This window comes from Condylura cristata, unplaced genomic scaffold, assembly GCF_000260355.1.
Source record: "Condylura cristata isolate star-nosed mole 26May11 unplaced genomic scaffold, ConCri1.0 scaffold00018, whole genome shotgun sequence".
NCBI lineage: Eukaryota > Metazoa > Chordata > Mammalia > Eulipotyphla > Talpidae > Condylura > Condylura cristata.
The window spans coordinates 4,041,854-4,067,604 of record NW_004567119.1 but is presented as its reverse complement, the minus strand read 5'-3'; the positions used below and the strand labels follow the sequence as shown (position 1 = coordinate 4,067,604).

Sequence of the window (25,751 nt, the reverse complement as noted above, 5' to 3'; positions counted from 1 at the left end):
GCTCGGCGGGCGGGCGGGCGGGCGGCGGAGGGCGCCTCCCGGGGGCGTTAGTGGGTGTCTGTGGAGAACTAGGTGTGCGCCCCTGCCCTCGTGGGCTGCGTTTTTAGGGGGTCGAACGGGAAGGACATGGACGGTGTCGTGTCCGCCGGCGCGGGGGGCGCGGAGAAGGTGCCTTTTTGTAGGCGCGGTGACCGCGGCGGCGGGGGGCGGCGGGGCGAGCCGCGGCCCCGGGCCGTCTCTGCTCGGCCTGGCCCCTCTCTCCCCTCCCCCCCACCTCCCACCCGGGCGGAAGCGCCGCGGAGAGGACAGAACGCGCGGGATTGACAGGCGGCGGGTTCCAATCTGCTCGGCCCGAGATTCCAAATAAGAACGTTGATTGCGGGGGGCGGGACTGCGGGCCCGCGGCGGGCCAATGAGGGCTGGGCGGGAGTGGAGCTGACAATGTACGCATGGAATTGGAGGGAAGAGGAGTGTAAACACGGAAGTGGCCGCGGGGGTGGGGGATGTGCAGCGCCACTGCTGCAGCGGAAGGGCACCGACTTAAGTTACAGGGAAAAAGCAGCTTTACTTCGCTGCAGACTGCTCCTTGAGGGCCCCGGCTCGACGGAGCGGGGCTGGCAAGCTTTTTGCCTTCGTAATAAGCCTACGTGTTCCTGGCCCCCGTCGTAATCGTCATCGACGGGAGTGGGAAGATGGTAACTGTTCTCCACAGAGGAATGCTGTTGGGAAAGGTCTTGCCTCCGTTTTCCATCCATTGTTTTTACACAGACTCAGGTCCGTCGGGAGAAGTCATAAACGCACGCGTACCTCTAGACGGAACAGAAAGACTTCAGGTTCACACACACACTTTTGTAGTGTGAACACGTAACTCACTATTCCGTAAGATCTAGTACTACACATTTCAAAGGTCTCAAAGTAAAACCAGTTTATGGAGTAAGGGATTATAACACACTTGACAGTTGTATTCTGTTCAGTGCAAGAACTCGAGTGAGTGAGCAAGGAGCAAGGGGTGGAATGGCACAACTTTTGGTTCCTTTGTGTCTGTTAAGCTCACTAATAACGTAATGTGAATCGAGGCTGGAGTACTTGACTTCCTGTAATTGGTACCAGCAGTGCTTGAAATTGTTTGGGTCTGTGTGAGCATTGAACATGTACATTTCAAGAAACGTTTCCAGTGGTTGTGAAAATACTGAGATCTTTGACTAGCTCCTGCAGTCAGAATGTTTAAAAATGGTGTAAAGGTGAGGGGGCGTAGTTTAGCTAATGGAAAGTGTTTTTCATAAGCTTTGGAGATACCAGTAAAACTGCACGTGACCTACACTCTGCTTCCCACGGATATGTAGTTTGAAAAAACAAAACTTTCCCCTCCTTTTGATAAGGGCTTTAAAATAAATGCCTCACTCCATCTTTATTACTTTTTTCTAGGATATACAAAACTTTCCAATGGACATTTCCTTCACGATTTAATGTTTTGGAAAGAGCACGTTTTACATGTAATTGTTTTCATATTTTCTCAGCCATGTTCATGTAACCCCTAAGCGCGCTTTCTAAGCCTATTTTAAAATGACAATTGAGATAGGCTTGTTAATTTGCCCAAAGTTTACCTGTGAGTTAAAAGGTGGCCTGGGCGGTGAAGAATCACAAATTAAATTTTTATTGCTGTCAGTTTCCAGTGACGGGGGAAAGTAATGTTAGTAAAGTTTGTATTTGTCAAATAGCTTATCTTTTTTATCCCCTTGAATGTCAGAGACATAACTCTCCCTCACAGAGGTTTTATAGTCTAATTAAGGAGACAGGTGAAAATATATACAATGTTATTGTTAATATGACTCAGTGGTTGCTCTAATGAGTTAATGATTAATGTAGAATGATATTAAGGAAAACTTGAAGAGGAGCTTAGTTTTCAGTTAACATTAACATAACTTGTTTCTAAAAAGTTTGCCTAGCTAATTGCTACATGTAAAGATACTAGTAGGTAGTCACTTTTGCTTTTATTTTGTTCTTCTAGAGGCTTAACTACCAAATTGAGCTTTTAGCTCCAGGTTCAGCTCATAATGTATGCTGTCAGAGGAGTTTTAAGTATGGAATAAACTTATTTGTTATAAGACATCAAGTTCATTTTAACGTATGAAATACTTTTGTGGTAGACTTAACCTATTAGATGAAACCTCCTCTGACAACCTGCTGTCTGAGAAAGCCTTGACCCTGAAGTCTGGAGATGAGGGTCTCCATCCAAGCTGTCACTCAGCTGGCCTTGGTGTTGACTTCACCTCTCTTAAAGCTGCACTTTCTGTGAGAGCACAGGGTGGAATAGATGATCTTTAATAACTTATACAGCTTCAGTATGTTAAGATACTGAGAAGTGCTTAGTGGAAAACGAGGCTGTTGGATTTTTCACTTTATGCTGTGTGAGTGAGTGTAAGATCATTACGCGATTGGAAGGTAAATTTCTTTTAGTCAATCTTTGGTGCCAAATTTGATGCCATGTCTTTGTTGAATAAGACTTTGTTGAGTAATACAGTTTAATAACTGGGTAATTTCTAGTGTATATAACTTACAGGAAAAGTGAATGTCAAGCATTTGTAATACTCACATGAAAGTATTGTTTGTGAACATTGTGGGTATGTGTATAATACCGTGTACACGTTATTCTCAGGTACATTTTCCTTGACTACTTTTCTTGTTTGTGTAGGTAATGAAAAATTTGAAAATTAAGAAATTGGGTCACTAGAAATTTTGGTCTACTTTAATGCCGTTATTAAATGTGGGAAGGAAGGAGGGCAGACTTTTTTTTTTTAATGTAGCCTAAGTATTTTTACTGGAAAAATATCTGCTTAGTTTGTCAAAGAAGATTTCACAATGGTGAAACTTGAATTTGGAGAGCTTTCTGATTTAGTATAAATTGGAATATCTGACACAGGTACCTGAAAAAGATTAATATGAAAAATGTTTGGCAGGATGCTAAAAGATGAAATGCTGAAATAAAGTGGGGAGGATGGCATTCCAAAAATTTCTTTGAAAAGCTGTTTAAGAAGTTACTCTTTAGAACTTACTACATTAAAACTAAAATTTACATAGGAAAGGAGTTAAAAAATAACAGTGTGCAAGCGGAATAATTTAACATTAAAACAAGTTCCTTTAGAAACAAATTTAGTTGGTGGTGAAGGGCAGGCAAAGAGTGTTCACAGTTAAACTCCTTCTGTTATGTCTGACCTAGCTGTTCTAAGGAATCTACAGACGTATTTATGAAAAGCATTTAAAATCCTTTATCATTTTTCATCTACACACTGATGTTTATGTTTAGAAGCTGATATAAACGAGGATAAAACTTGTTACTGATTATATTTGATAATAAAGTATAGCTGCTGTTCTTAAACTAAAGTCTCTGATTTGGGGTTCTAGGAGTCCCAAGACTTTCAGAACTTCTATGAACTCACAACAGTGTCAAGACATTATTTCTCACCTCCACAAGTGTTCAGAGTTTTCTTGAGACTACATGATTTAATATTACCACAGATTGGATGAAGAAGCAAATATGAGAAACCACCTGTTTCTACCAACTATTAAAATTTTGCAGAGATGTAAAACAAAGCTACTTACTAAGTTTTCCTCAGTGAATTAAATGTTTTAAAGTTTTCTTAATTTTAATTGCAAATAGGATACATATGGCTTATAGAATCTTGTTGCAATCTCAGTAATCTGAGTGCAAAAGGGTCTTTTGACCAAAACAGTTTGAGAGGAGTTCAGGTGTATTCTAGCCATTAACTACTTGCGGCTGTTGGATAGCCACCAAATTTTAAATTTTACTTGATTTTCATTAACTAAACAGTGAAGCGGTGGGGAACTAGTGATTAGATTACATGCCGAAATGACAGTGTTTCAGATATGCTGGGTTAAATGCAAGGTATGATCCTTTAAACAGTTTGACTGGAGCGACTGGCTGTAGTGAAGTCAGCCTCAGCGCAAGCCCGAATTCTTAAGGTTGTGCTGGTGTCCATCACCTGGCTGGCATCCCCCACCCTCCCAACCCCAGAGGGGCTCATGGCATCCTCTGCTGCTTTTTAAAATTGTGGTTGCTGGAAATGGAAAGACTATGTGTGACTGACAGCCTTTTATGGAGTAGCTCTGCTTTTGAGATTAATTTTAGTTCCCTTTTCATACTTCACAACTTGACAGTACTGTTTAGAAAGGCAAGGAGAAGAGGTACAAGTGGGATGTCCCGGACCTCTACGTTTTCCTCCCTTTTCTTTGCACCCCTTTGTAGCCTTCATTCACTTCTCGGCGTGTTGCAGCTGTGGGCACTAGCAGCCAAGTGGTGGTGAGGCAGGCGAGGTAGCTGCGATGACCTTGTGGCCACAAGCCGTGGCCTTGCTCTTCCCACCATCACCTGTTGAAGAGTTTACGGATTGCCCCATCCCACTGTGCTCAGGTTGAATTTTATTTTTGATTTGAAGAATATTATTATGAGCTAGATGGATTGCCAGCATTCGCTTCTGCAAAGCTTAGTGGTATGTCTCTTGTCAGACTTAATTACCAAGTTTGGTATTTTGTAACAGCTGTTGAGTGAGTCTGGAATAGGCTGCCATACAAATACCAGTTGATTAGAAAGCTAGAAATGGAACAAGAGGACTGACTAGTAGTGAGGGCAAGCATAAGCAAATTAAATTGTTGGTATTGTGATTAAAATTGCTTTCAGATTTCTTTGATAATTTATTCAGGGAGGACTGACCAACAGCACCCATCTGCCAGACTAGCTTCATTGTTTGTTTTCAAAATGAGTTGCTTATTTTTTCTCCCATAAGTTTCATTAGACAGTTATCAGTAAATAGAATTTTAATTTGAGAAAAGAATTTTTCCTCTTGCTCATATTCTGTCTGCTTTGATTGTATTCACCCAGTCAGATTCTGATTTATCTTAGTTGTGGGGAATTTAATTTTAGGTGTCTTTGAATTACTGATCTGAGCAACATATTGAAAGTTTTAAATGGTTACAGAAACTTGAATGCAAGAATGATTTCTTAAACTCCTGTTATCAAAAATCACTTGTTGACCAGTGTCAACAAAAGGAAAAAATAAAAAGAGCTCACTGTCTTGGAAACTGTCATGGTGGTATCCCCGTAAATTGATAACTGAGCTCCTTAGATGTGCATGTGTTTGATTGTGCTAGGGTTATTTTAGTTAGTACATAAGAACGATAAAGAGTCAAATTAGTAAGCAACCAAAAAAAATGCAGCACTTCTAGCATCCTGCTAGCTTTTACAGAGTAACTTAGTTTTGAATGGTGTGGCTCTCTGAAATACTGGTAAAGATGTGATACGGTGGGACAACCTGTACGTGTGGGAGCAGAGCAGTTTGTCCGTGGTAGGTGCACAGCGGCCATTTGTGGGCTGCACAGCGAGTCTTGGATGTTCTGGGGAGTAGTCTCAACCTAACTTAAAATATGAGCAAGTAGATTTTCTTTCCAAACCTTCTTGGTGTTTTACTTTGCCCATGTATTCTGGGAAATATGTTAAATTGGGGAAAGAGGAGAGGCGGAGGGCAGAAATAAAAACAAGGAACTAGACTTAAGAAATAATTTCCACTGACCTAACATAAAACCATAGTTAAGAAAATGTACCTCAAACTGGTAAACATTCAGGGCAGTATACTATATAACTGGGCAATTCCATTATCAAGTACTAGACACCATGGCCGTGGAAGCTGTGACTTTGATTCAGTGGAGTTTTAGGATATCTTAATACAATTACAGGAGGATTTAGTTTATCCAGGACGGTTTATTAATAGCGCTTAAGACAACAGCTAAATTGCAACACAAGTCAGACTTTAAAGAGAACGACATTTCTGGAATCAAATTTAAAAACCTGAGAGTTTGCTCTCCAGGTTCTTTAGTGTATGTGAGTATTATAGGAGGTACTTTAGGAAAAAACGCTTGAAGAGGATGTATTTTATTTTTACTAAGTTTCTTAAAGTTGAATTAAACAGACTGAATCCTTTGCTTCAGTGAAGCTGCAGATAAAGAGTAAGCAGGGTCACCTAAAGATAGATTTACTTAGAGGTTTGGCTGCCTCTCTGGAACCAGTTAGCTTTGAGCAGATTTCCATAAATGGAAAGAGCAACTGGAGAGACCGGTACCTTGCAGAGCGTGTGGATGATGAGCAACAGGTGGTGCGGCGTCACTGGGACTTTTATGAATGTTCTCCAAGTGGCTGGTGGTCAAGGTTGAGGCATTGACGTTTCTTTGGTGACTTTTGGGACCATGGGAATTTTTGCTTTTCAGTTGAGAGTTTCCTGGGCACAGCTGAAAAAACGTTTATATGTTTAGTGTGTGGAACTTGTGAATGTGTAATGTGGCTTTAGGAAATATGTATAAATATTTCCTTCTAGAGAGGACTTCTTGAGGAAATGTATCAAATTAGATCTTATTTCTGAGCCTCTTAACGAGTGAAATCTTAAGTACTTTAAGTTGGATGTGAAATTAATATATTGCTAAGATAAGAAGCCTGTGCTTGAATCACTGATGTTCTTGTGACTGGGCTGTCCTTAGCTTCAGTACATAAGAGGTATTTACATGCCTACTATATGAAAAATGTGTGTCAGAGACACTCCCTCTCCTCCACCTGAAGGAGTCTCACAGGTATAATAGGTGATCCCCATTTACTGAATTGTTCCCTATGCCAGACACTGTGCGGACTTTCTGTATGGGGATTACTTTGCACCATATGAAGTAATTAATATTCCTGTTTTGTGGGAGAGGAAATTGAGGCTTACATGAAATTATGTCACTGGCTTAGAATGATAGAAAATGTAAATGGCAGCGATTAGAACCCAGTATGGAAAGCTCAGACTGCTGATGTCCTGGTTCACAAGTAGTTTAATCAGCAGAGCATAAAGTAATTAGCCAGAAGTTTAGAAAAGGGGGGTAGTATTAGAAAAGGAACCCTTATGGAAACACTTGTAAAGCTGTCTTCACTGAGGTGAAGCTCAGTGATGGCCAATGAGGTCCTAAAGGAGAGAGCAAGGAGGCATTTATTGTGAAGTGTTCCTCAGTGCTTCCATGCTAAAGCTAATGAACTCAACCAAAGGGTCTGTAAGAACTGAATTAATGAAGGTAACTGAGAAATGTGTGTCTGATGGATCTTCTCGGGTGGTGCATTGATTTTAGAGGCGCTGTATCATAGTACATAATCCATCAGCGATTGCTAATCTACAGAACTGTCCTTCCCCTCTTACTCAGTTACTTTTGGCCTAAAGTTGATACGGGGTTCAGATTTCAAGGGTCTTTGTTTTCCTTTGGATAAGATTCAGAAATTTCTTAGTTCTCTCCAGTCAAATTCAATAAGTTGCTTTATAATCAATACTCATAAAGTATTGATAATAGATCTGTAAACTAATGTGGACATGTATTATCAGTGACTTATTTAGAGTCATTTACACGAACTTTTTCTTGTATGTTAAGGTACTTGTTTCTGATGGATCCTCTCACATGGTGCATTTTTAATTGAGTAGTGCTTGTTTTCCCCCAGTGGAAGCATCAGTTCATGGCAGTAATGCTCACTGTACAGATAAGACGATCGAGGCCGCCGAAGCCCTGCTTCATATGGAGTCTCCAACCTGCTTGAGGGAGTCGAGAAGTCCTGGTATGTGAACTGTTCTCTTGCATGTTAAACACTGTTGCTTCACTTCATATATCTAGAATGAATTTTATTCTTTTGGATTATTGTTATGGTCAAGGTCTATTACACATGAATTCCTGGGATAGCAATTATTTGATTGGTATTTGCCAAGTTCCTGTACTTTGAATACTTCCCATAACAGATGATAGAGAAGATGCCAACTATGGACGGACTGTCTGTCTCCTTTAATTTCCTGGGTAGATGGAACCTTTGTAGGCCTTCAGAGAAGGGTAGATGGAGAACAGCGGACTCTGGGCCACTGTCACAGTAACCCTGCAGAGCTGTCTGGTGGAGAGAGGAGCCAGTGCCCACCATGCGCCCACACTTCCAGGCAGCGCGTTTTCCTTCCACGGTCCGCTTCTTTCTTTAAGTCTGCCACCGAGAGTTTGTCCTAATTTTGACTTGTCCTGCTTTCACTTGACTGTCCAAATGGTAATTTGACTTAATACAGTAAGATTAACCCTCCTCAAGGGGTTTACAATAAATACTAAGAACAACCACCCTTTTTGATGAGACTAGGAATCCCTTGTATTATGTACAGGTACGAGAAGGAAGTCGGGGCATATTGGCTCAGTGTATTATCCCATGATAGTAACTATTAAGTATCCCTTACTAATGTCCTAATCAGTCCTGTAAACTGGCCGGAAGGTGGAGCAACATTGTGTGCTATTCTAATGGCCAAAAATATCAGGTCTCTTCTATTATGTGAGATTTTAAATGTTGAAAAATATATTCACTGGATCGTAATGCCCGGGTTTTTTTTTTCCTGTTTAAACTGAAGGACATGCTTGCTTTTCATTGCATGCTTATATTGTTTTATCATTTCTACATTGTGCCTTTATTACCAGGTAAAGAATAATTGTGGGTATGTGGAAGGGAGTAATTACTAATGAACTCACTCTTAATAATAGACTCATGTCAGAGTAGCCCAGTCTTCTGAGATGAGCTTGGTAGTGTCCGGAAGTATGAGGAATCGGGGGTGACCACTCATGGTCACTGTCTTACCCAGACGACTAACGTTTCCTTCAAGTCGGTTTTCTTTGCATCTATTTCTTTACTTTAGAGCATATTGCATATTCAGCAAATTAACTACAAGCTCTTTTCTTGCTGTGTGAATTCTTAATGAACCTCATGTCTACTAAATACTGAACTGTCCTCATTAAGAAGCATTAGTTGGGGTGGGAAGTTTTAATTTCTCAACTTTTTTTTATAGTGGAAGTGTTTGTCCCTCCTTGTGTATCAACTCCAGAATTTATCCATGCTGCTATGAGGCCAGATGTCATCACGGAAACTGTAGTGGAGGTGTCAACGGAAGAGTCCGAACCAATGGATACTTCTCCTATCCCTACATCACCTGATAGCCATGAACCAGTGAAAAGGAAGAAAGGTAGAGTGTGTTTTGTGTGTCTCTGTAGAAGCAGGTGCTGCTGTATTTTTTGCTGTCATTTTTCCCCTCAGGGGACATGGGAAGGATATGCTTGATGCGGTCTTACCTAGATTATTCTCACAGAATCACTAAGTTGAGATTTCAATTTTGCATTTTAGCAAGTTCATACTGTTGTAGGGAGTTAGTACTTGAGCTCTAAAACTAGTCGCCAGAAACTGGTAACAGGCATTGGGCGCACAGAAGCAGTTAGTCACTGCGTATTTGCTTTCTGGTCCTTTTAGCTGTTTAAAAGTTACTTTAGGGCCCTCCCTGGGGGCACAGCACTGCAAGCTATCGCAGCCACTTCAGTGCAAGTTGAACTCCCAGCCCCGGAGGTGACCCACATGACGCAGCAGACCTCTCCTGACCTGCCTGCTGCTCTTCATCAATCTCTGCTCCCCACTCTGTCTCTGGTGAATCCTCTCACTGCCTCTGCACCTCTGGCTTGTACCCCAGTTCTGTATGCGTGCATGTATGCATGCATGTATGAATGAACAAAAAAATCTTTAAAAAAAAGCCATTCTCTTTTTCATAATCTTAGCTTTCGCACTGTGTGGGCAGTAAGAAGCCCACATTACTCACTTCCCTGGGCCTGCTGTGCTGGAACACTGAGGTTTGCCAGTAGCGCCCTCTGTGTGGCCTTCACTCACCAGTGGGTGAAGAGCCTTTCCACTTATTCCTGTTGCTGAAGCCTCCGCACTTGGTCCTGGGTGAGATGCACGGCTCTAGCGTGTATTCAGTAGCTGGAGGAGACAGGCAGCGAGTGGGTCCTTTTCCTGTGTGAATCAAAGATGAAACAAGCTGAGCCTACGCATTTTCAAAGCTTTTAATAGGTTTGCAATGTGCATTCTGCATCTCCAACAGGAGATGCACCATGCTGTCCTCTAAAAGTTAATTTTACCACAGAACCCTTCTTTCCCTGAGGGGCAACCTGTTTTTTAAGGAATATTGATTTGGCGAATGCTGCTTTATGAGAAAATAACGTTCCCTTACCTGCCCACATCCATCCACCAGTGTGCAGGGCTGAGCACAGTTCATTTCAGACGTTGTCTCCTTTTGTGTACGGAAGTCTGGCTCTCGCTGCCTGGTTGTCTCCATGCTGTTGTTTGGGAATACATGCCTTACAGCAGAACGGAGAAACAAAGGAAAGGCACCTTTATAGACGTGAAATGATTATTCAGAAGATTTTTATTAGCCTGACAAGATACCTGCACATTGAGGTAATGAATGAAAATTTATGCTTAAAATTCTGGTTAATTGATTGGCTCAGCCAGAGCGGTGGAGTGTCTGAAAGCAGATTTCACTTTTCCTCATTTGCGCTCAAAGGACTTTGCAGATTTTCAGATCCTCTTTAATAGGCAGGTGAATTTTTCCCTAGCAGTTCTGTAGAACAACAAGCAGAAAGTTGTACTAGAAATTGTTTCCGTTGCCTCGCTGTTAGAAAAGGTTCACAGTTGGCGGCTCTGACCATAGTAGATTCTGCAGTGCCTGACTTGCATGCACACAGACATTACCACCAAATAACTGCTGTGATGTGAAACTGCAGATGTGCTTTTAATGCTGTTTTTATTTTTGTTAAAGATTAATTGATGCATACAAGAATTGGGGTGCAGGCCAGAGGTGCAGGGGGGCAGGGTGAGAGGATTCACCAGAGACAGAGTGGGGAGCAGAACAAGCGGGTCCACTGAAATCCATTGCTGAGGGAGCAGCGGAAGATGGGAGAGGGCTGCTGCGCCCTGGGGTCCCTCCCTGGCCAGGGAACAAAGTCATGTTGCAGCGGCTGCAGACAGCTTCACAGTGCTGATATTTTAACTCACTGTGCCACCAGGGAACCCTTAATACTTGTTTTAAAAAGAACTTTTTAGGCTCTCCCTGGGGGGTTGCAACAGGTTAAAGCACAGCACTATGAAGCTCTCCAAAGCTGCTGCAGTGCGAGTTCGATCCCCATCCAGGGAGCTGACCCACATGGCGCAGCAGACCACTCCTGATCTGCCCGCTGCTCCCCTCAGCAGTGTATTTCCATCAGTCTGCCTATTCTGCTCCCCACTTTGTCTCTGGTGATACCTCTCACCACCTCTGCATCTGTGCCTCACCACCCCGCATCTGTATGCAGAAAAAAAATTTTAAACATACCTCGAGTATATCACACTGCAAGCTAGCATCCAGTTTCATGAGTAGTGTGTTACCCAAGAGTCTGCTAGTTGTGCTTTTATTATTTTTCCTGTATTCAGTGTATGATTTTGATATCTTATTTTTTCAGTTGGCCGTAAACCAAAGACCCAGCAATCACCAATTTCCAATGGGTCTCCAGAATTAGGTATAAAGAAGAAGCCCAGAGAAGGAAAAGGTAATTGGGGAGAGGGCTATTTTGGAGGCGAGATGACATTTTCAGTCAGGTGAAGGAAACAGATTTGCCTTTCTAAGGGAATTCTTTCTCATCCATGTATATGTGAGGGTCCTGTCTTGGGATCGTTGTTCACCAGGGGCTCTCGATCACTCCCTGGGGAGCTTCTTCAGACTGTCCATGCCCAGTGCATATTGCACTGGCGGTACTGTGGGCATTGAGTCCGGGAAAGTGCCCAGGAGCAGCCTGTGTGCGTGTTCCGGACCCATCCTCCTGGGGCGGTGTGTGATGGCGCAGGTTCTTACAGGGCCCCTAGAGTTGGAAGAAGCTTACAAAGAAGACTTATTTCTGCCAGTTAGTGTCTTAACTGACAGAAGCTATGCAAGAATTTAAGGCAAGTCAGCAGGTTGCAGCCATGTGGGTCATACCGTGGCTTGGTTTTAGAACGCGTGTGTGTCTTCACGAATTCCCTCTAGACAGAAGTAGCGGTCAGTCCTTGTGCAGCAGCCTGCCCTCCCTGCCCTGTCCTCTCCGCTGCGGGCATTGGCTTCAGGTGCTTTTTAAAATAGTGGCTTTTGAGCGTTCTGATAATCTGACAGCAGCCATTTACCACTTCTGTGAATGAATGTTCAGGCCAGTTATTTAATACTTGAATATGTTTTGGATTAATATATTCAAGTTCATTCTATCCGCATTAGGAAGTCTGACATACAATAATGAAGTCCGTAAAAAAAAGTTTTCTAGTAAACCTGCTAAGAATTTTGTTATTTAGCCCAAAATAATCTAGTTACAGTCAACTCCTACTTATTCAGGAGCTTATAATTCAGTTTTGTCAAATTTGGGATACTTATTAAAGGTTTCTTGTCTGTCTGTGGTCACTTTACATTTTTAACACTGGTTTTATCGCTCAATTTATATTTAAAACTTCCATAATAGTAGAGACTAGACACTAAATTATAAATATACAGTCACTGTTTTTTGAGTGATTACATTATCACTGGTGTGTCTGGGTTTCTGGTGCTCAAAAAACATTTTTGCTTAACAAGGAAGAAAAATTTGTAGCAAAATTTGAGGCAACGTGTTACAATGTCATAAAGTTATTGGCCACACCTGGATTAAAAATCCACTCAGTATTTATTTCTGCCTCATGAGCTTGGTGAGCAGTGTGTGATGAGGGCTGCCCCGTCTGATTTCTGCTTCCTTAAAACCAGAAACACTGTTCTAAAGACTAACTTAGGGGAAGGTGCTGCGGCGGAGTGGCGGTCAGCGTGTGTCGGTGAGGCGCTCCGCTCCCCACAGTGAGCATGGCATTGTACTGTACAGAACTTGGGCGTGGACTCGCTGCTCTCTGTCCTGTGTTTACTCAATAGCGTTGATAGTATCCTGGTCGTAAACAGTGATGGAGTGAAGGTTGTGCATGGTTTAAACCAGCAGGAGATTTTAGGTATTGGTGGTTCAGTGGGGCTTCAGACGTGGAAATGAAACACTGAGGGCAACCTTTTCTAGGTCAAGGGAAGCATGCTGGACTCACCTGTGGGCAAATAAATGTATTCACATTTCGGGGAAGTCAGGGTGAAAACGAGGTGCCCGCCTTTAGGTTGAGTAATAGCTGCTTGGTTTCAGAGTTTTGTACCCTGAGGTCTCGTGTAGCCAGCAATTTGTCTCGGGGCTTGAGGATATAAAGGAACAGTGAGTTGGAGCCTAGAGATGACCCTGGCGACTCTGGGCCCTTGTATGTTCCGGTCTCGTCTCAGGGTTCTTCTCTGGCTATCTGTGAGTGGTAGCAACCTCTGCTCTTGCAGGCTTTTGAAGGAATAAAAGACAACAGTTCCTTCAAAGCCTGCTTGTCCTATAACCCCTGCCAGCTGCGCTCTCTCCCCGCTTCCGGAGGGAGCAGGGACACTTTCTCCCTTTTTGGGATTAAGTTTCTTGGCTTCCCTGTCCAGATCCCACCTTTGTCAACTCTGAACATGTCAGGATGTCTTAACGTTCACTTTATTTTTTGTTCCTGAAATCCCAGATTAATATTCTTTTAATATTCTTTTCTTCTTTAGAATATAACTATATATTGAGTTGTGATAATGTATAATGTTTCAACTTTTTATTTCTTGTATTGTTTAACTTGCCCTGTACTCTTTCCCAGCTAAATTGTCAAATCATAGAGTTGCAGGAACTTTTCCTCATTGTTAAGTTTTACTGTAATGTGAGCAAATGTTTTATGTAGTTTAACATTTGATGAATACTTAGGAATGACTAGGTTCTTTTTAGGGAGTTCACTGTACGCTTTTCAGTCAGGCAATTGAAACTTCGCCTTTCTCGGGGAATTCTTATCTGTGAGAGTCCTGTCTTGGATGGCTGTTTACTAGGGGCTCTCGATCACTCCCTGGGGAGCCTCCTCAGCCTCTCCAAGCCCAGCCCTCTTATGTTCATGTGTTATGAAAGTGTTCTCCTGTTAACTTCTGTGGTACTGAGTATGTTCCCTAGAACAGGGTTAGCAGTTTTTAAAATAACTGCTTTTAGTGGTGGTAGCTTTCATTGATACAAAATTGAAATTGACTAGCGGTCCAGAGGAGGATGATAGGAGACTTTCTCGTATTTGCACGTTCGTAAGACCTAGTCCTCAGAATTTGTGCCTGTGAGTTAATCAAAGAAGTGTTGCTGCAAAAAAGACCCTTTTAGACTGATACTTGAAAGTTAAATTCTTTGGGGCTTTATTTAATAAACTTAGAGGTGCAAATTTATCTTATTGGGACTTAAATCTATGTGAATGAATAAATTTTTTTTTATTACAAAGTTGTGAATGAATAAATTTGATTGTTAAATTTAGGTTTCACCTTGGACTTTCCTGGACTCAGAATCTGGGATAGGGTGATAAATAATGTGTGAGCTAGTACAGACTCCAGGATCTCTATTACATTAAAACCATAGCTGGGAGCATGCAGTAGGACACTAACTTTATAAACAGCAGACAAGCTGTTTTTGATTTTCATGTTACAGTGAGATAGGTTATTTACCAGACAACACAACTTGATGCTACGCAAGTGATTGTTGATATAGTTAAGCTGAGGTATATTTATGTTTCCCCAATGGAAAAAAATTTTTTTTTTTTTAATTTTATTTACACATACAAGAGCTGTGGTGTAGGCCAGAGGTATGAGAAGGTGAGAGGGATCACTAGAGACAGTGGGGAGCAGAGCAGGTGGGTCCACTGAAATTCACTGCTGAGGGGAGCAGCAAGTTGACAGGAGAGGCCTGCCATGCCATGTGGGTCACCTCCGGGGTGGCGATCAAACTCAGGCTGCAGTGGCTCTGAACAGCTTTATAGTGCTGACACTTGACCCCTTGTGACACCAGGGGGGTGGGAAATAATTAAATATTTCATTATTTACCCAGCATAATTAAATATTTCATTCTTTTCTAATCAATATCTATCATTATTTTCAAAGGAAACACAACCTATTTGTGGGAGTTTCTTTTAGATCTACTTCAAGATAAAAATACTTGTCCTCGGTATATTAAATGGACTCAGAGAGAAAAAGGCATATTCAAGCTTGTGGATTCAAAGGCTGTTTCTAAGCTTTGGGGAAAGCATAAGAACAAACCAGACATGAATTACGAAACTATGGGACGAGCTTTGAGGTAAGAACATAAGAGAGCTCAGTTTCCAAACAAAACTTAATACTTTATATTGTGTATGAGCTGTTTAAAGAGAATCTGTTAAAATTATTTATTGTAACTTTTAGTTTTGGGGGTAGTCTAGAGGAGTTTCTTGGATTTGGAGAGAATTTTGTCTAGATATTTAATATCTTAGTCAGGAAAATCCATTTTTGCAGAATATGAATTTTTGTACTTAAGTGGAAAATCAAACCCAAACAAAATATAGTTTCCAGGTGGTTAACTTGGTTTTTGAAAAAGTTCCTGCGGACTTTATTTAGTAATTTATTTTTACATCTCGTGCCCTTTTCCATCTCAGTTGTCCCGGGAATTTATTTTAATGGACTTGTCTTGACATGAGCATTTTCTGACCAGTTTTGAGACACCTGCAGATGTTGTGATGAACACGGCTTCTCTGACTGATGGTGCTCGTAAGGGAATGTGTAGTTGGTGTGGCAGAGATCATGTACCCCACAGAAGAACCTCTCAAGTGTGGCTTAGATAATGCCTCACTTTGCATAGCTTGTTTTTATAATCTTCAGGAATGATCAGCTTTTACAGTATCACTAAGTGACTAAGAGAATGAGCTTACAACTTTGCAGCAGCTTGAGGTCCTAGGACTCGGGCAGCAGGTCCCAGCCTCAGTGCCGTGCAAGCCCTCAGCTTTTTGAGCAACCTGGGCTGTAAGAGCTCCCTGTTGTTACCTGTTACAGGAGCAAATGAGTATTTCTGTTAACATCCATTCTGTATGGTATTTTTTGGGGTGGTTTGGTTGTCTTTTGGGGGGGGGAGGGCAGGTAACACATCTGACTCAGTCAGTGCTTTTTCCCTCACAGATACTATTACCAAAGGGGTATTCTGGCGAAGGTCGAAGGACAGAGGCTTGTGTATCAGTTCAAAGATATGCCCAAAAACATAGTGGTCATCGATGATGACAAGAGTGAAACCTGTAATGAGGATTTAGCAGCAGCTACAGATGAAAAGTCGTTAGAACGTGTGTCACTGTCTGCAGAAAGTCTCCTGAAAGCAGCAACATCTGTTCGTGGAGGGAAAAACTCGTCTCCTCTAAACTGCTCCAGAGCAGAGAAGGGCGTAGCTCGGGTTATGAATATCACTTCCCCAGGTCACGATGCGTCCTCCAGGTCCCCGGCTACCACCGCACCCGTGTCAGCACCAGCAGCTCCAAGGTAAGGGAGGGTCCACTGGTGGTGTTGTGTTCACTTCCTAGAAAGCTCCTCAAAGCTCCTCAGTAGAAAAAAACGTGGCCCTTTCACTGTAACATCCTCAGTACCCACTGTTGTCAGGGACTTTGAAGAAAACGCCTCATGGCTTTCTTGCTTTGCTTCTTTTTTTGTTGAAGATTCATTTATGCATACAAGAGCTGCGGGAGTGAAAGGGTTTCCCAGAGACAGTGAGGAGTAGAACAGGTGGAGCCACTGGTATCCCTGCTGAGGGGAGCAGCGCCATGGGGTCATTCCCTGGCGGGGGCTCAGACATGCGACAGAGGCAGCGGAGAGCTTCGAGGCGCTGCGCTTACCCCCTTGCGCCACCTACCAGGAGGCTCAGGATGCTTCGTGTCTTCAAGTGGCTATCTCATCCAGAGGGAGCTGGCTTTGTGATTTTTATAACTGGACCTTAATACGAGTGTTGATTTTAGATTTGTTTCATATTTTAAAGTTCAAGGGTATCAGTACACCAATAAACTTTGGGGTGCTGATGTCCATTTTGGGTTCGCTCTTTGCTCACGATATTCTAACTGAGCATTAGATACAACCAGTTTCTTTTTTTAATCTAGGACAGTCCGTGTGGCGATGCAAGTACCCGTTGTCATGACGTCACTGGGTCAGAAAATTTCAACTGTGGCAGTTCAGTCCGTTAATGCCGCCGCGCCGTTAATAACCAGCACTAGCCCAACCACAGCGACCTCGCCAAAGGTGGTCATTCAGACAATCCCTACTGTGATGCCTGCCTCCGCGGACAGTGGAGACAAGATCACCATGCAGCCGGCCAAAATCATCACCATCCCTGCTACCCAGCTCGCACAGTGTCAGCTGCAGACGAAATCCAACCTGTCGGGGTCGGGAAGCATCAACATTGTGGGGACGCCACTGGCCGTGAGAGCACTGACCCCCGTCTCTATCGCCCACGGTACACCTGTCATGAGACTCTCCGTGCCTGCTCAGCAGGCCTCTGGCCAGACTCCTCCCCGGGTGATCAGCGCGGTCATCAAAGGGCCAGAGGTTAAATCGGAGGCAGTGGCCAAAAAGCAGGAACATGATGTGAAAACTCTGCAGCTGGTACAAGAGGAAAAGCCAGCAGATGGGAATAAGACAGTGACCCATGTGGTGGTCGTCAGTGCGCCTTCTGCTATTGCCCTTCCAGTGACTATGAAAACAGAGGGGCTGGTGACGTGTGAGAAATGAGCAGCAGTCCGCCGTGGCCCCAGACTGCTAGTGCCAGTACTGACGTAAATATCTGCAAGGGATGTTACTAGAAGAGTCAAAGGAAGACTTTAAACCATTTTTAATGCATATGAGAAAACAATCAGACTTACTGGAAATAAATTACCTGTCCCATGTTTCAGTGGGAAATGAACTACATGTTGAGATGCTGACAGAAAACTGCCTCTTACACTAGGAAAACAAGTGACCCCATCAGTGGAGGACCAGAGGGACCAAGCAGCTCACTACAAAGTCGTTACACTAAGACTTGGAACACTAACGTTCTGTAAGAGGCTACAGTTTTCGGCGGGAGGGGTTGGGATGGGTGATCTCATTGTTACATAGAGCAATTTTTGATGCATTTTATATGCATACCAGCAATTATTACTGTGTTCACACAGAACTCACTTAACTGGTGCTATGTGAAGACTGCTAATATAGGTATTTTAGAATGTGAATTGAAGAATGGATCCAAAAGCTTCAGAAAGAGGAGAGCAAAAAAAGATCTAGTGCGACTTTTTTTTATATATATAAATATATATATATATATATATATATCATATAGCTTAAGCTGATTTAAAACAAAGGCCTTAGACTAAAATTTTCGGTTTTCTTTCTTGAAATAAGCTAATGGCTTGTTTGTGTAAAGCTTTTTTATTAAAAGAAAAATTTTAAAAACCTTGTACCTAGCACAGTATTGTTATAGAATTTACATGTAACATTTTATATGGTAGTTTAAGTCTGTCAGTTTCTTAATGTGGACAAATGGACAGTTGGCTCTGGCCTCTTGCGGACACGCCCGTGTCGCCCACGCACCCTGGCGCCTGTGCAGACGCAGCAGTTTCAGTTTTACTGTCACTCGGAAGTGTTCAGGCTCAGCATGAATTCTTGTCAGGTGGCGCTGCAACCTGGAGTTTTCCCTTTTTTTTTTTTTTTTTTTTAATTTTGTTGTTGGAGTTTGAGGGAAAGTACCAGTGTTCAGGTTTGAACTGTACTAGTTTGTATATTCAACATTTGAAGTATATTCTATTTTGTTGTACTCTTGTTTCAAAGTGTATTCAAGTAGGTTTTCTGAAATATAGAAATGAAATTTATCTTGTGTTTTGGTCTCTGGTGATATTTATAACTGTTGGAAAGCTAGGATAGAGATACTGCTCTACTTAGAAGTAAAAGCGGTCCTGTTTCTCCTTCTCAACTACTGTGTGAAGAAATTCTACTTTTCTTTTGTTCTACGACATTCACATTGGGCAGGTACCTGCGTGTTGCTACTTCCTATCTGATGACTTTCACAAATTCTAGAACATTCTACTTAGAGTGAACTGGCTGTTCTAATGTTGGCCATACGTACTCTAAGTCAGACTGTTTCACAGCCAGACCTGTGCACGGGTCAGCAGGAACAGGGTACTCCCTTGCCCTTCTGCAGATAAGGGGGTTCTGGCACCTCCCAGCAGACTAAGTCCTGTGACTCTCCATCTTAGTACTCTTTCTACTACAAAGAAAAGCTGTCTATTTTTTCAACTTTTAGAAATTTAAATAAACTGATACTTAATATTTTGTGGCCTTAATTGTCTATTTGATCAGAAACCACTTAGGTTGACACAGTTTTTCTCCCATCACTGCCCTCTTAGCTTTCCTGAGGCATTTTTAGTAAACGCTCATGGGAATACATCTTGCTTCTTGGACCGTCTGAGAGTTACTCTCGCGTTCTCAGCTCGTAAAGCGTGTCCCTGTGCTCTGCGTACCCGCCTTGTCATCTCTGCTGTGGTTTCCCCCGTCAGCCTACTCGTGTGCTGACCTCACGGCTGCGCCCACGCAGGTGCCTGCAGCACGCCGCCTCAGACCTGCTGAGTCAGGCCGGTCTGCTGAGACGCCGAGTGAGGTGCCCTGGGACGTGGCCCGGAAACGGGTTCGCAGTAACTCAAGCTACGTTACCTGGCTCTGAGTAGGCGGGGCAGGTTCTCCTGCGTGCCTCCGCCCGCTACCGCTCGCCTTGTCTGGGAGTAAGTGCTCGAGGTCTAGCTCTGGAAACGCGGTTGGACAGTGTCTGGTCGGTGTCTGCTGACAGGTCCGCAGCGGTGTGGCTGTTGGCCTCCACCGGCTGGTGGCCATGGCTCCGTGGGTGCGCTCCGCAGCTCGCCCACACCCTCACCCAGTGGCCAGTGCGCACTCCTGCAGAACACGGGCCTGGTCCGCGGCTCCGGCCTCTTGGCCGAAGCATCTGCGTCCTGAGGCGCCCGTGCTCAGCTTTCCTCTGCGGTCGCACCTCCTCGGTCTCCCTCCAGTGCCGAGTAGCCCCTTTGTCTCCTCAGCGTCCTTTTCTGCACTGGCTTGCAGTCTGAGCTCAGGCTTCGAAGTCGTTCTCCCTGAGGTGTCCGAGAGAGCAGGCGGCGGCAAGCAGGCCTCCGTTTTCCATGCCGACTTGTGCTTCAGTGTGCTGCTTGCAATGCTTGCTTTTCCCCAGCGCCCTCTCTGGCTCTCTTCCAGCCTGAGCAACCCTTTGCTTTTCCACTGCACCTCAGCCCTTTTCAAAAGTCTTGATGGGACTCTTCTTCCTCGTAGAGTAGTTGTAGGCATTAGATGAACTAGTATGTTCACGATTTAGAACCAGAGCTTCATTTCTAGCAAGGCCCCTCATACATGTTTGCTATTAGTTCACCTCCCTCGTGCCTGTGGTTTTCACAGCCAGTGTGCTGTGCTAGCCTGGACTTGACTTATCAAGTCTTGGATCGCTTGACATCACTGCCGGCTCTCTTCTCCCGAATGTCCAGTTGAACTCTCTCCATCTGCACTCGGTTCCTTCTAGCTCAGTAGATGTCGTCACATGAACAAAGGCCATTCTGGGCGCCTGACACCCGCCAGTCATGCACCAAGTCCTGTGGATGGCGCCTCCCCATCTTCCTTGCTGCTGGCACCAAGCTTCTCTGTCTGGCACCGGCTCCCCGACGCTCCTCATGTCCATCTCCCCCGGTACCAGCTGAGAGCTTGCTGAAATGCACATTTTATCACCTCCTTGAGATGGCTGCGGCACACGTCATGCCTTTAGGTCGGCCCATTGCCGTCTCCCCGAGCATGCGCGCGGACATCTGTGGGCCACAGACAGCAGGACTGTCCATCAGGAAATTTCTCTCTGACTTTGAAACGACATCCGGTGGCCTGGTTTGGTATCTATCCTCTTGCTTAAACTCAGTTCCCAAGAACCTGTTTATGATGTTAAGGGAGGACTTAACTATTGCCGTATTTAATTTTCTCAAACACTGTAGGCGTCAGTACCTCATCAAACCATTCGGCTTCTTTCTGGAAAACTTTTACCTAAATTCGAGTTCCCTTTAATCATTGAGTTAGAGGTGAACAAGATACCGAGATAGAAATTTTTGCAAGAGAGTTGGAAACCACTCAGGCTGGGGAGTGGGCCATTCGGATCGTGAACTGAGTGTGAAGCCTAGAAAGTCAGTTCCATAGAGTAGGGGCAGGGGGAAAGGCCCCCCGCCATGGGCATCAAGGACTGTCAACAGGAAGGGCGAGAGGGAAAGCCTCAGAGCCGAAAGGAAAGGGCGGTTCCGGGGCGGATGGCCGCCTCCTGCGGCAGAGGCTTGCCTGTGACCCCACAGATACACGAAGCCTGCTTGTAATCATGTGAGCTCCCAGAGACATTTTGGGGATACTGAGTGTATCCTTTGCTACATCTACGGGGGCACTACAGAGCATTCCTGAGAGGCAGGGGTAGCTCGCTCTTCTAGAACCTTCACAGCAGCTTCTCCCCTCCGTACAGCTTTTATCCATCCCCCAAGCGTGTCCTGGGTGTGCTGAGCCCTCAGTACTTCAGCTCTGTTACTCTCCTCCAGGAAAACCTGCTGAGGACTCTGGTCTCACGGACAGCGGCACTGTTCGCTCCGTCACCGCCGGGCCTCTGAACTCGCACGCAGCAGGGATGCCTACTGGGTGCGACTCTTTTTTGTTTGCGCCGCTTTTTCAACACCAAAGCTCCGTTTTGGACTCAGTAGCTCTGTGTGATGCTGTGGGCTCAGGACTTAAAGCCATGTATGGCAACAGCCGGGGTGTGCTTAAATTTGACCGTTGGATGCAAAGTACTTGTCAGCAAAACAAACTCCCAAAACCGTTAATAAGCTATGAGGAGTTTGTCCGCTGCCCTCTGTAGCTTTGAGAAAACGTGTTTTGCAGGAGTCTTCAGGGAAGTAATGCGGTCCTTGTCATGAGAGGTGAGACACTGCTTCACTGCAAATGAGCTGTGGGTGTAGAGAATGAACTGACTGGGACACTGCCAACGGCCGCACATAAGAATCACGAAGGGGCCGGGGCGGAGGCCCCTGGTGACATCACGTAGGGGCTGTCTCAGCACCATCACAGCCACGGCCTAAGCTGACCCTGGCCAGGGGGTGACCCACAGGTGCAGCAGACCTCTCCAGTCTCCCCGCGGCTTCCCTCAGCAGGGGGTCCACCTGTTCTGCTCCCCACTGTCTCTGGGGAGTCCTCTCACCCTCCCCCACCTCTGGCCTGTACCCCAGTTCTACGCAAAACAACCAACCAACCGTGCGGGAAGATGCAACCGTGCAGCTGCCCAGGCCGCCCGCCATACCCGTTACATCCCCGAGTGTGTGGTGGGAGCCGCACCGGTCTCCAACCTTATCTCCAGGTGCAGCCCGGGAAGGGGAAGCGCTCGGCCAGGCTCTGTCGTGGGCTTCCCCGACGCTCAAGGAAGAGGCCGCTCGAGACGCAGCTGTTAGGCATTTCAGATGGCTTTTTGCTGTCCATTCCAAAGCCCTCTCTCACGCCTGACACTTCTTCAGCACTCTCGAGGCTGCAGTGTTAGGGAGCAGCACGTCGTGCCACGCACCTGTCGCGCGGGGCGAGGACTTCTGGAAGCTGCCGGCTGTGCTACCATTGTTCAGAGCTTTTGAATGACTTCTTGGGACTTTTAAACATCCTTAATAGTGGCAAATTTCCTGCTGAGGAAGGCTTCAGTCTTAGAAGTGGCCACGTCATCTGAGGCTAGTGTGACTCAAGCCGGGCAGCGCCACGCCGGCCTCAAGGCAGGACGAGGCGCTGCAGGCCCCTCTGCCTCAGCTGAGCATCAGCGGCAGATCTAGAAACACAACTCACCTGCTGATTCCCACCTCAGTGTTAGCCCCAAGCCCCATAAAAAGGGGGCAGGGTTCACTTCTGAAAGCAGGCGTGTCGTCCTTACTTTCTCACAACTAAATTTTAAAGTGTTGGCGGCTCTGGAAGCCCAAGCCAATGTCCTCTGTAGCCCTGCGTCCGTCCGTCCTCACCCGGGCGTCATCCCGGTACGCAGCTGTCCACACCCTGCAGCCTGCCTCTGGTCACGTGGAGGGGTGGTTTACACTCTGCCTTGTTACCGAAAGAATTCCAGGTGAGTCACAGGAAGAATAAATGAAAGTCAACAAAAACACACAGGTGAAAGGAAGCTAGGCAGATGGCAGAAGAGGAAACACAGTACACGCGATAAGCTGTCACACAAGAGTCAAAATTAGCCACCAGGTTTGGTTTTAAATCGAGACATTTAAAAGATAAGTTCACGGGTACGGTCCAAGATCCCAGCTGCCGAGAAGCCGCGAAGCTTCCAGCCGTCCGTGAGGCGCGGCCGTGCCCGCAGGCCTCCCTCACAGCTCCCCAGACACGGGCCGAGCGCCTGGACTGCAGGTGCTCGCTGTCCTGCACAAAGTGGGCCTGATGCCTCTGCGTGAAGGGGCGGAACCCCTGGCCCCGACCGCCCTCCTGCCTGCCTGAAGGAGCAATTCGGAAATGTAGCTGCTGCGCCCCCGGCCTCTCCCCGACTTGGGGCGGAATACCCTACTAACACAGTTCTGCCTGTGCCCCCTGAAGGCTCGTCCCCGCCCCCGAGCTCCTAAGGTAAGCACAGCGCCCCCTTTCCTGGCTTTGCTTGCTCTCACAACTTACAACACTCTTGCAGACTCATTGTCAGTGGGGCCCACGGGCAGGTGTGCTCTGCACCCCAGCTCTGCACCTGTCCCTGCTGCGCGGCAGACCACGCTGGCAAAGAGCCCCAACTTTTCCTGTGCAGCCCTCTCTGACGCCCCGTGCCGCTTCTGCCCTGTGTAGTCACCCCAGGCCAAGGGGACATGACGGTGGGGCGAGAGCGGTGCTCTGGGGTCATGGCAGACCTGGGTTCGAATCCTGCCTCCGCTGCTGTCAAGCTGCCGCTTACTCCAGCCACTCCACCTTGGAAGACACCTACAAGCTTCTCCAGAGGTGCCGCTTTACTGAACTAAACACAGTCAGCTCTACCCCCTTAGCGTGGAAGCTACTGAAAGGCGGCAGGGGGAGTGGGAAACCCGGCAGCGCCCCCCACCCTGCAGTCTGCAGTTGCGCCTGAGAGACCACAGCCAGGTTTGGGCCTAACAGCAAGGTTGAGCCAGACGGCCTCCAGGGGTGGCATAAGAGGAACGAACGGGACATGCTCACACACCCACAGATTTGGCACCATTTCGCCTCTGGGTTACACTCAGTCCACAGAGTAAAGCGTCTCCGCAGGAAGACTTAAGAGGAAGTAAAAATGAAATACTGAAATACCAAGTGCAACCCACCAAGGCTTACAAATTACTGGAAACTTCTGCTTGCTTAGAATGCTGTTAGCCTGACCGGAAACGAGTACCAAAGGCTCCAGTGGGGTGAGCAGAGGAACAGGTGTTCAGCCACCGCACGACTAACCCTGAAGAACCTGAAGGCTTCGTCTTCAGCTCCATGACTTGCGCACGTCAGTGGCCCGGGGCACACGGGGCTCAGTGCCCTCCCGGCTGACAGGCCGCCTCGCCGTTCCACAGCGCATTCGTCCTCCAGCTTGCCCGCTTGCGCCTCGGCCGGGCGGGGAGGCCAGCCAGCCCGCATGCCCACCTCCGCAGGCCTGAGCCGCGGTCACCTGAAAGGACAGCTGTTCAGCCTGCCAGGTTGCCTCCAGGTCCTGTGAAACACGGGGGGCCTTCCTGGTGGCACGGGTTAAGTCTCTCGGCACTATTAAGCTGTCTCCAGCCCCGGAGCTGACCCACAGGGCGGGGCAGACCTCTCCTGTCCCCCACTGCTCCCCGCAGCAGTGTGTTTCAGTGGTTCTGCCGGTTCTGCTCCGTACTCTGTCTCTGGTGAATCTTCTCAGCCCTCACCTCTGGCCTGTACCCCAGTTCTGTGTGCACAAATAAATAAATCCCTAAAGTGGTGCCAAGGCAAAATACTTGGAGGAGCCTTTCAGGGGGAGCTCACAGGTGTGGCCTGGATGCCTCCAGCGCACCCCACAAATGGCATTTGAAGATCTACTCCCCCATCCTTTTTTGACCAAAAAAAGACATCAAAAGCACTAACTTTAAAAGACCATTTATTCATCTCAAATATTTACAACTCGTAGATTAAAATAGTTATCAATATACCACCAACAGGTGGCGTGGGAGGGGCTCTGTGGAGGAGCTTCTCTAACCTTCACCGCTTTCATTTCTGACGGAAGAGAATTCCAGGTTATCTTTCTAGCTTTTTCCTTTCTTCTTCCTACACGATGAACCAGGCCCCTGGGTGGCCAAGGCCCCCTCGGCCCACTGACAGGCATTCTGGTCCGGCGGCTTCCCACCTCTGGCCAGAAGGGTCTCCGTGGCGCTGGGCAGGGGCCGGCATCAGGGACAGCGATGACGCGTGACTGGCATGGAGTCTCGTCAAGAAATGGGTGACACAAGGTCGGGCAAGGGCTGTTCCAGAAGCCTGCGTCAAGGAGGCCCGACGTTTCCACTCCAGTAACGGCAGCCTGCGCAGGCCAAACAGATCCTCTTGCAGAGGGCCCAAGTAGAAACATTTCTAGGCTTTAAGGAAATTACTATAAATCACTCTCTGCCTTGTTGTGCATGGTTTCAAAATGTTTAGAATGCTATAATTTACTTAAGTTTACATGAAGTTATTAAAAAATAAATACTGCCATGCAGATCTTGCTGACATTCAAAAACGGCACAAATAAATAACGGGAAATGCTGTGGAGAAACTGCTCTTGCGCACCCGTCACGGATGGCGCCTCGGGCGGGGCTGTCCTCACCTACAATCCTCACGCTGAAGAAGCTTCAAGACGAGGCTGCCTTAATGCCCTGACGGACCAAACTGTCATGCTGCGGGAGCGGGAACAAGACAAGGCCGCAGCCCAGGGCAACACCTTCCCCGGGCCGCCCCCGCTGGGCAGGGCGTGTGGCC

General features: G+C 46.0%; 2 protein-coding genes across 5 annotated transcripts in view; one reads left to right on the top strand and one right to left on the bottom strand.

Annotated features, from left to right (window-relative positions):
• The window catches only part of ELF2 (E74-like factor 2 (ets domain transcription factor)), a 41,909-nt gene extending 22,839 nt beyond the window's left edge, over positions 1-19,070 (top strand). The window contains exons 3-8 of one of the 4 annotated variants that reach the window (XM_004685287.2): positions 7,523-7,636; positions 8,886-9,059; positions 11,359-11,445; positions 14,889-15,081; positions 15,933-16,283; positions 16,892-19,070. In XM_004685287.2, the coding sequence (XP_004685344.1) occupies positions 7,523-7,636; positions 8,886-9,059; positions 11,359-11,445; positions 14,889-15,081; positions 15,933-16,283; positions 16,892-17,519 (1,547 nt within the window). In that variant the 3' untranslated portion in view covers positions 17,520-19,070. The remainder of the gene's footprint in view (positions 1-7,522; positions 7,637-8,885; positions 9,060-11,358; positions 11,446-14,888; positions 15,082-15,932; positions 16,284-16,891) is intronic. The other 3 variants (XM_012726969.1, XM_012726971.1, XM_012726970.1) reach the window with 3 other exon arrangements.
• Positions 19,071-19,515: 445 nt separating this feature from the next.
• The window catches only part of CCRN4L (CCR4 carbon catabolite repression 4-like (S. cerevisiae)), a 119,208-nt gene continuing 112,972 nt past the window's right edge, over positions 19,516-25,751 (bottom strand). The window contains exons 5-6 of the mRNA XM_012726751.1: positions 19,801-19,900; positions 19,516-19,706 (exon numbers count right to left, since the gene is read on the bottom strand). Of these exons, the coding sequence (XP_012582205.1) occupies positions 19,516-19,706; positions 19,801-19,900 (291 nt within the window). The remainder of the gene's footprint in view (positions 19,707-19,800; positions 19,901-25,751) is intronic.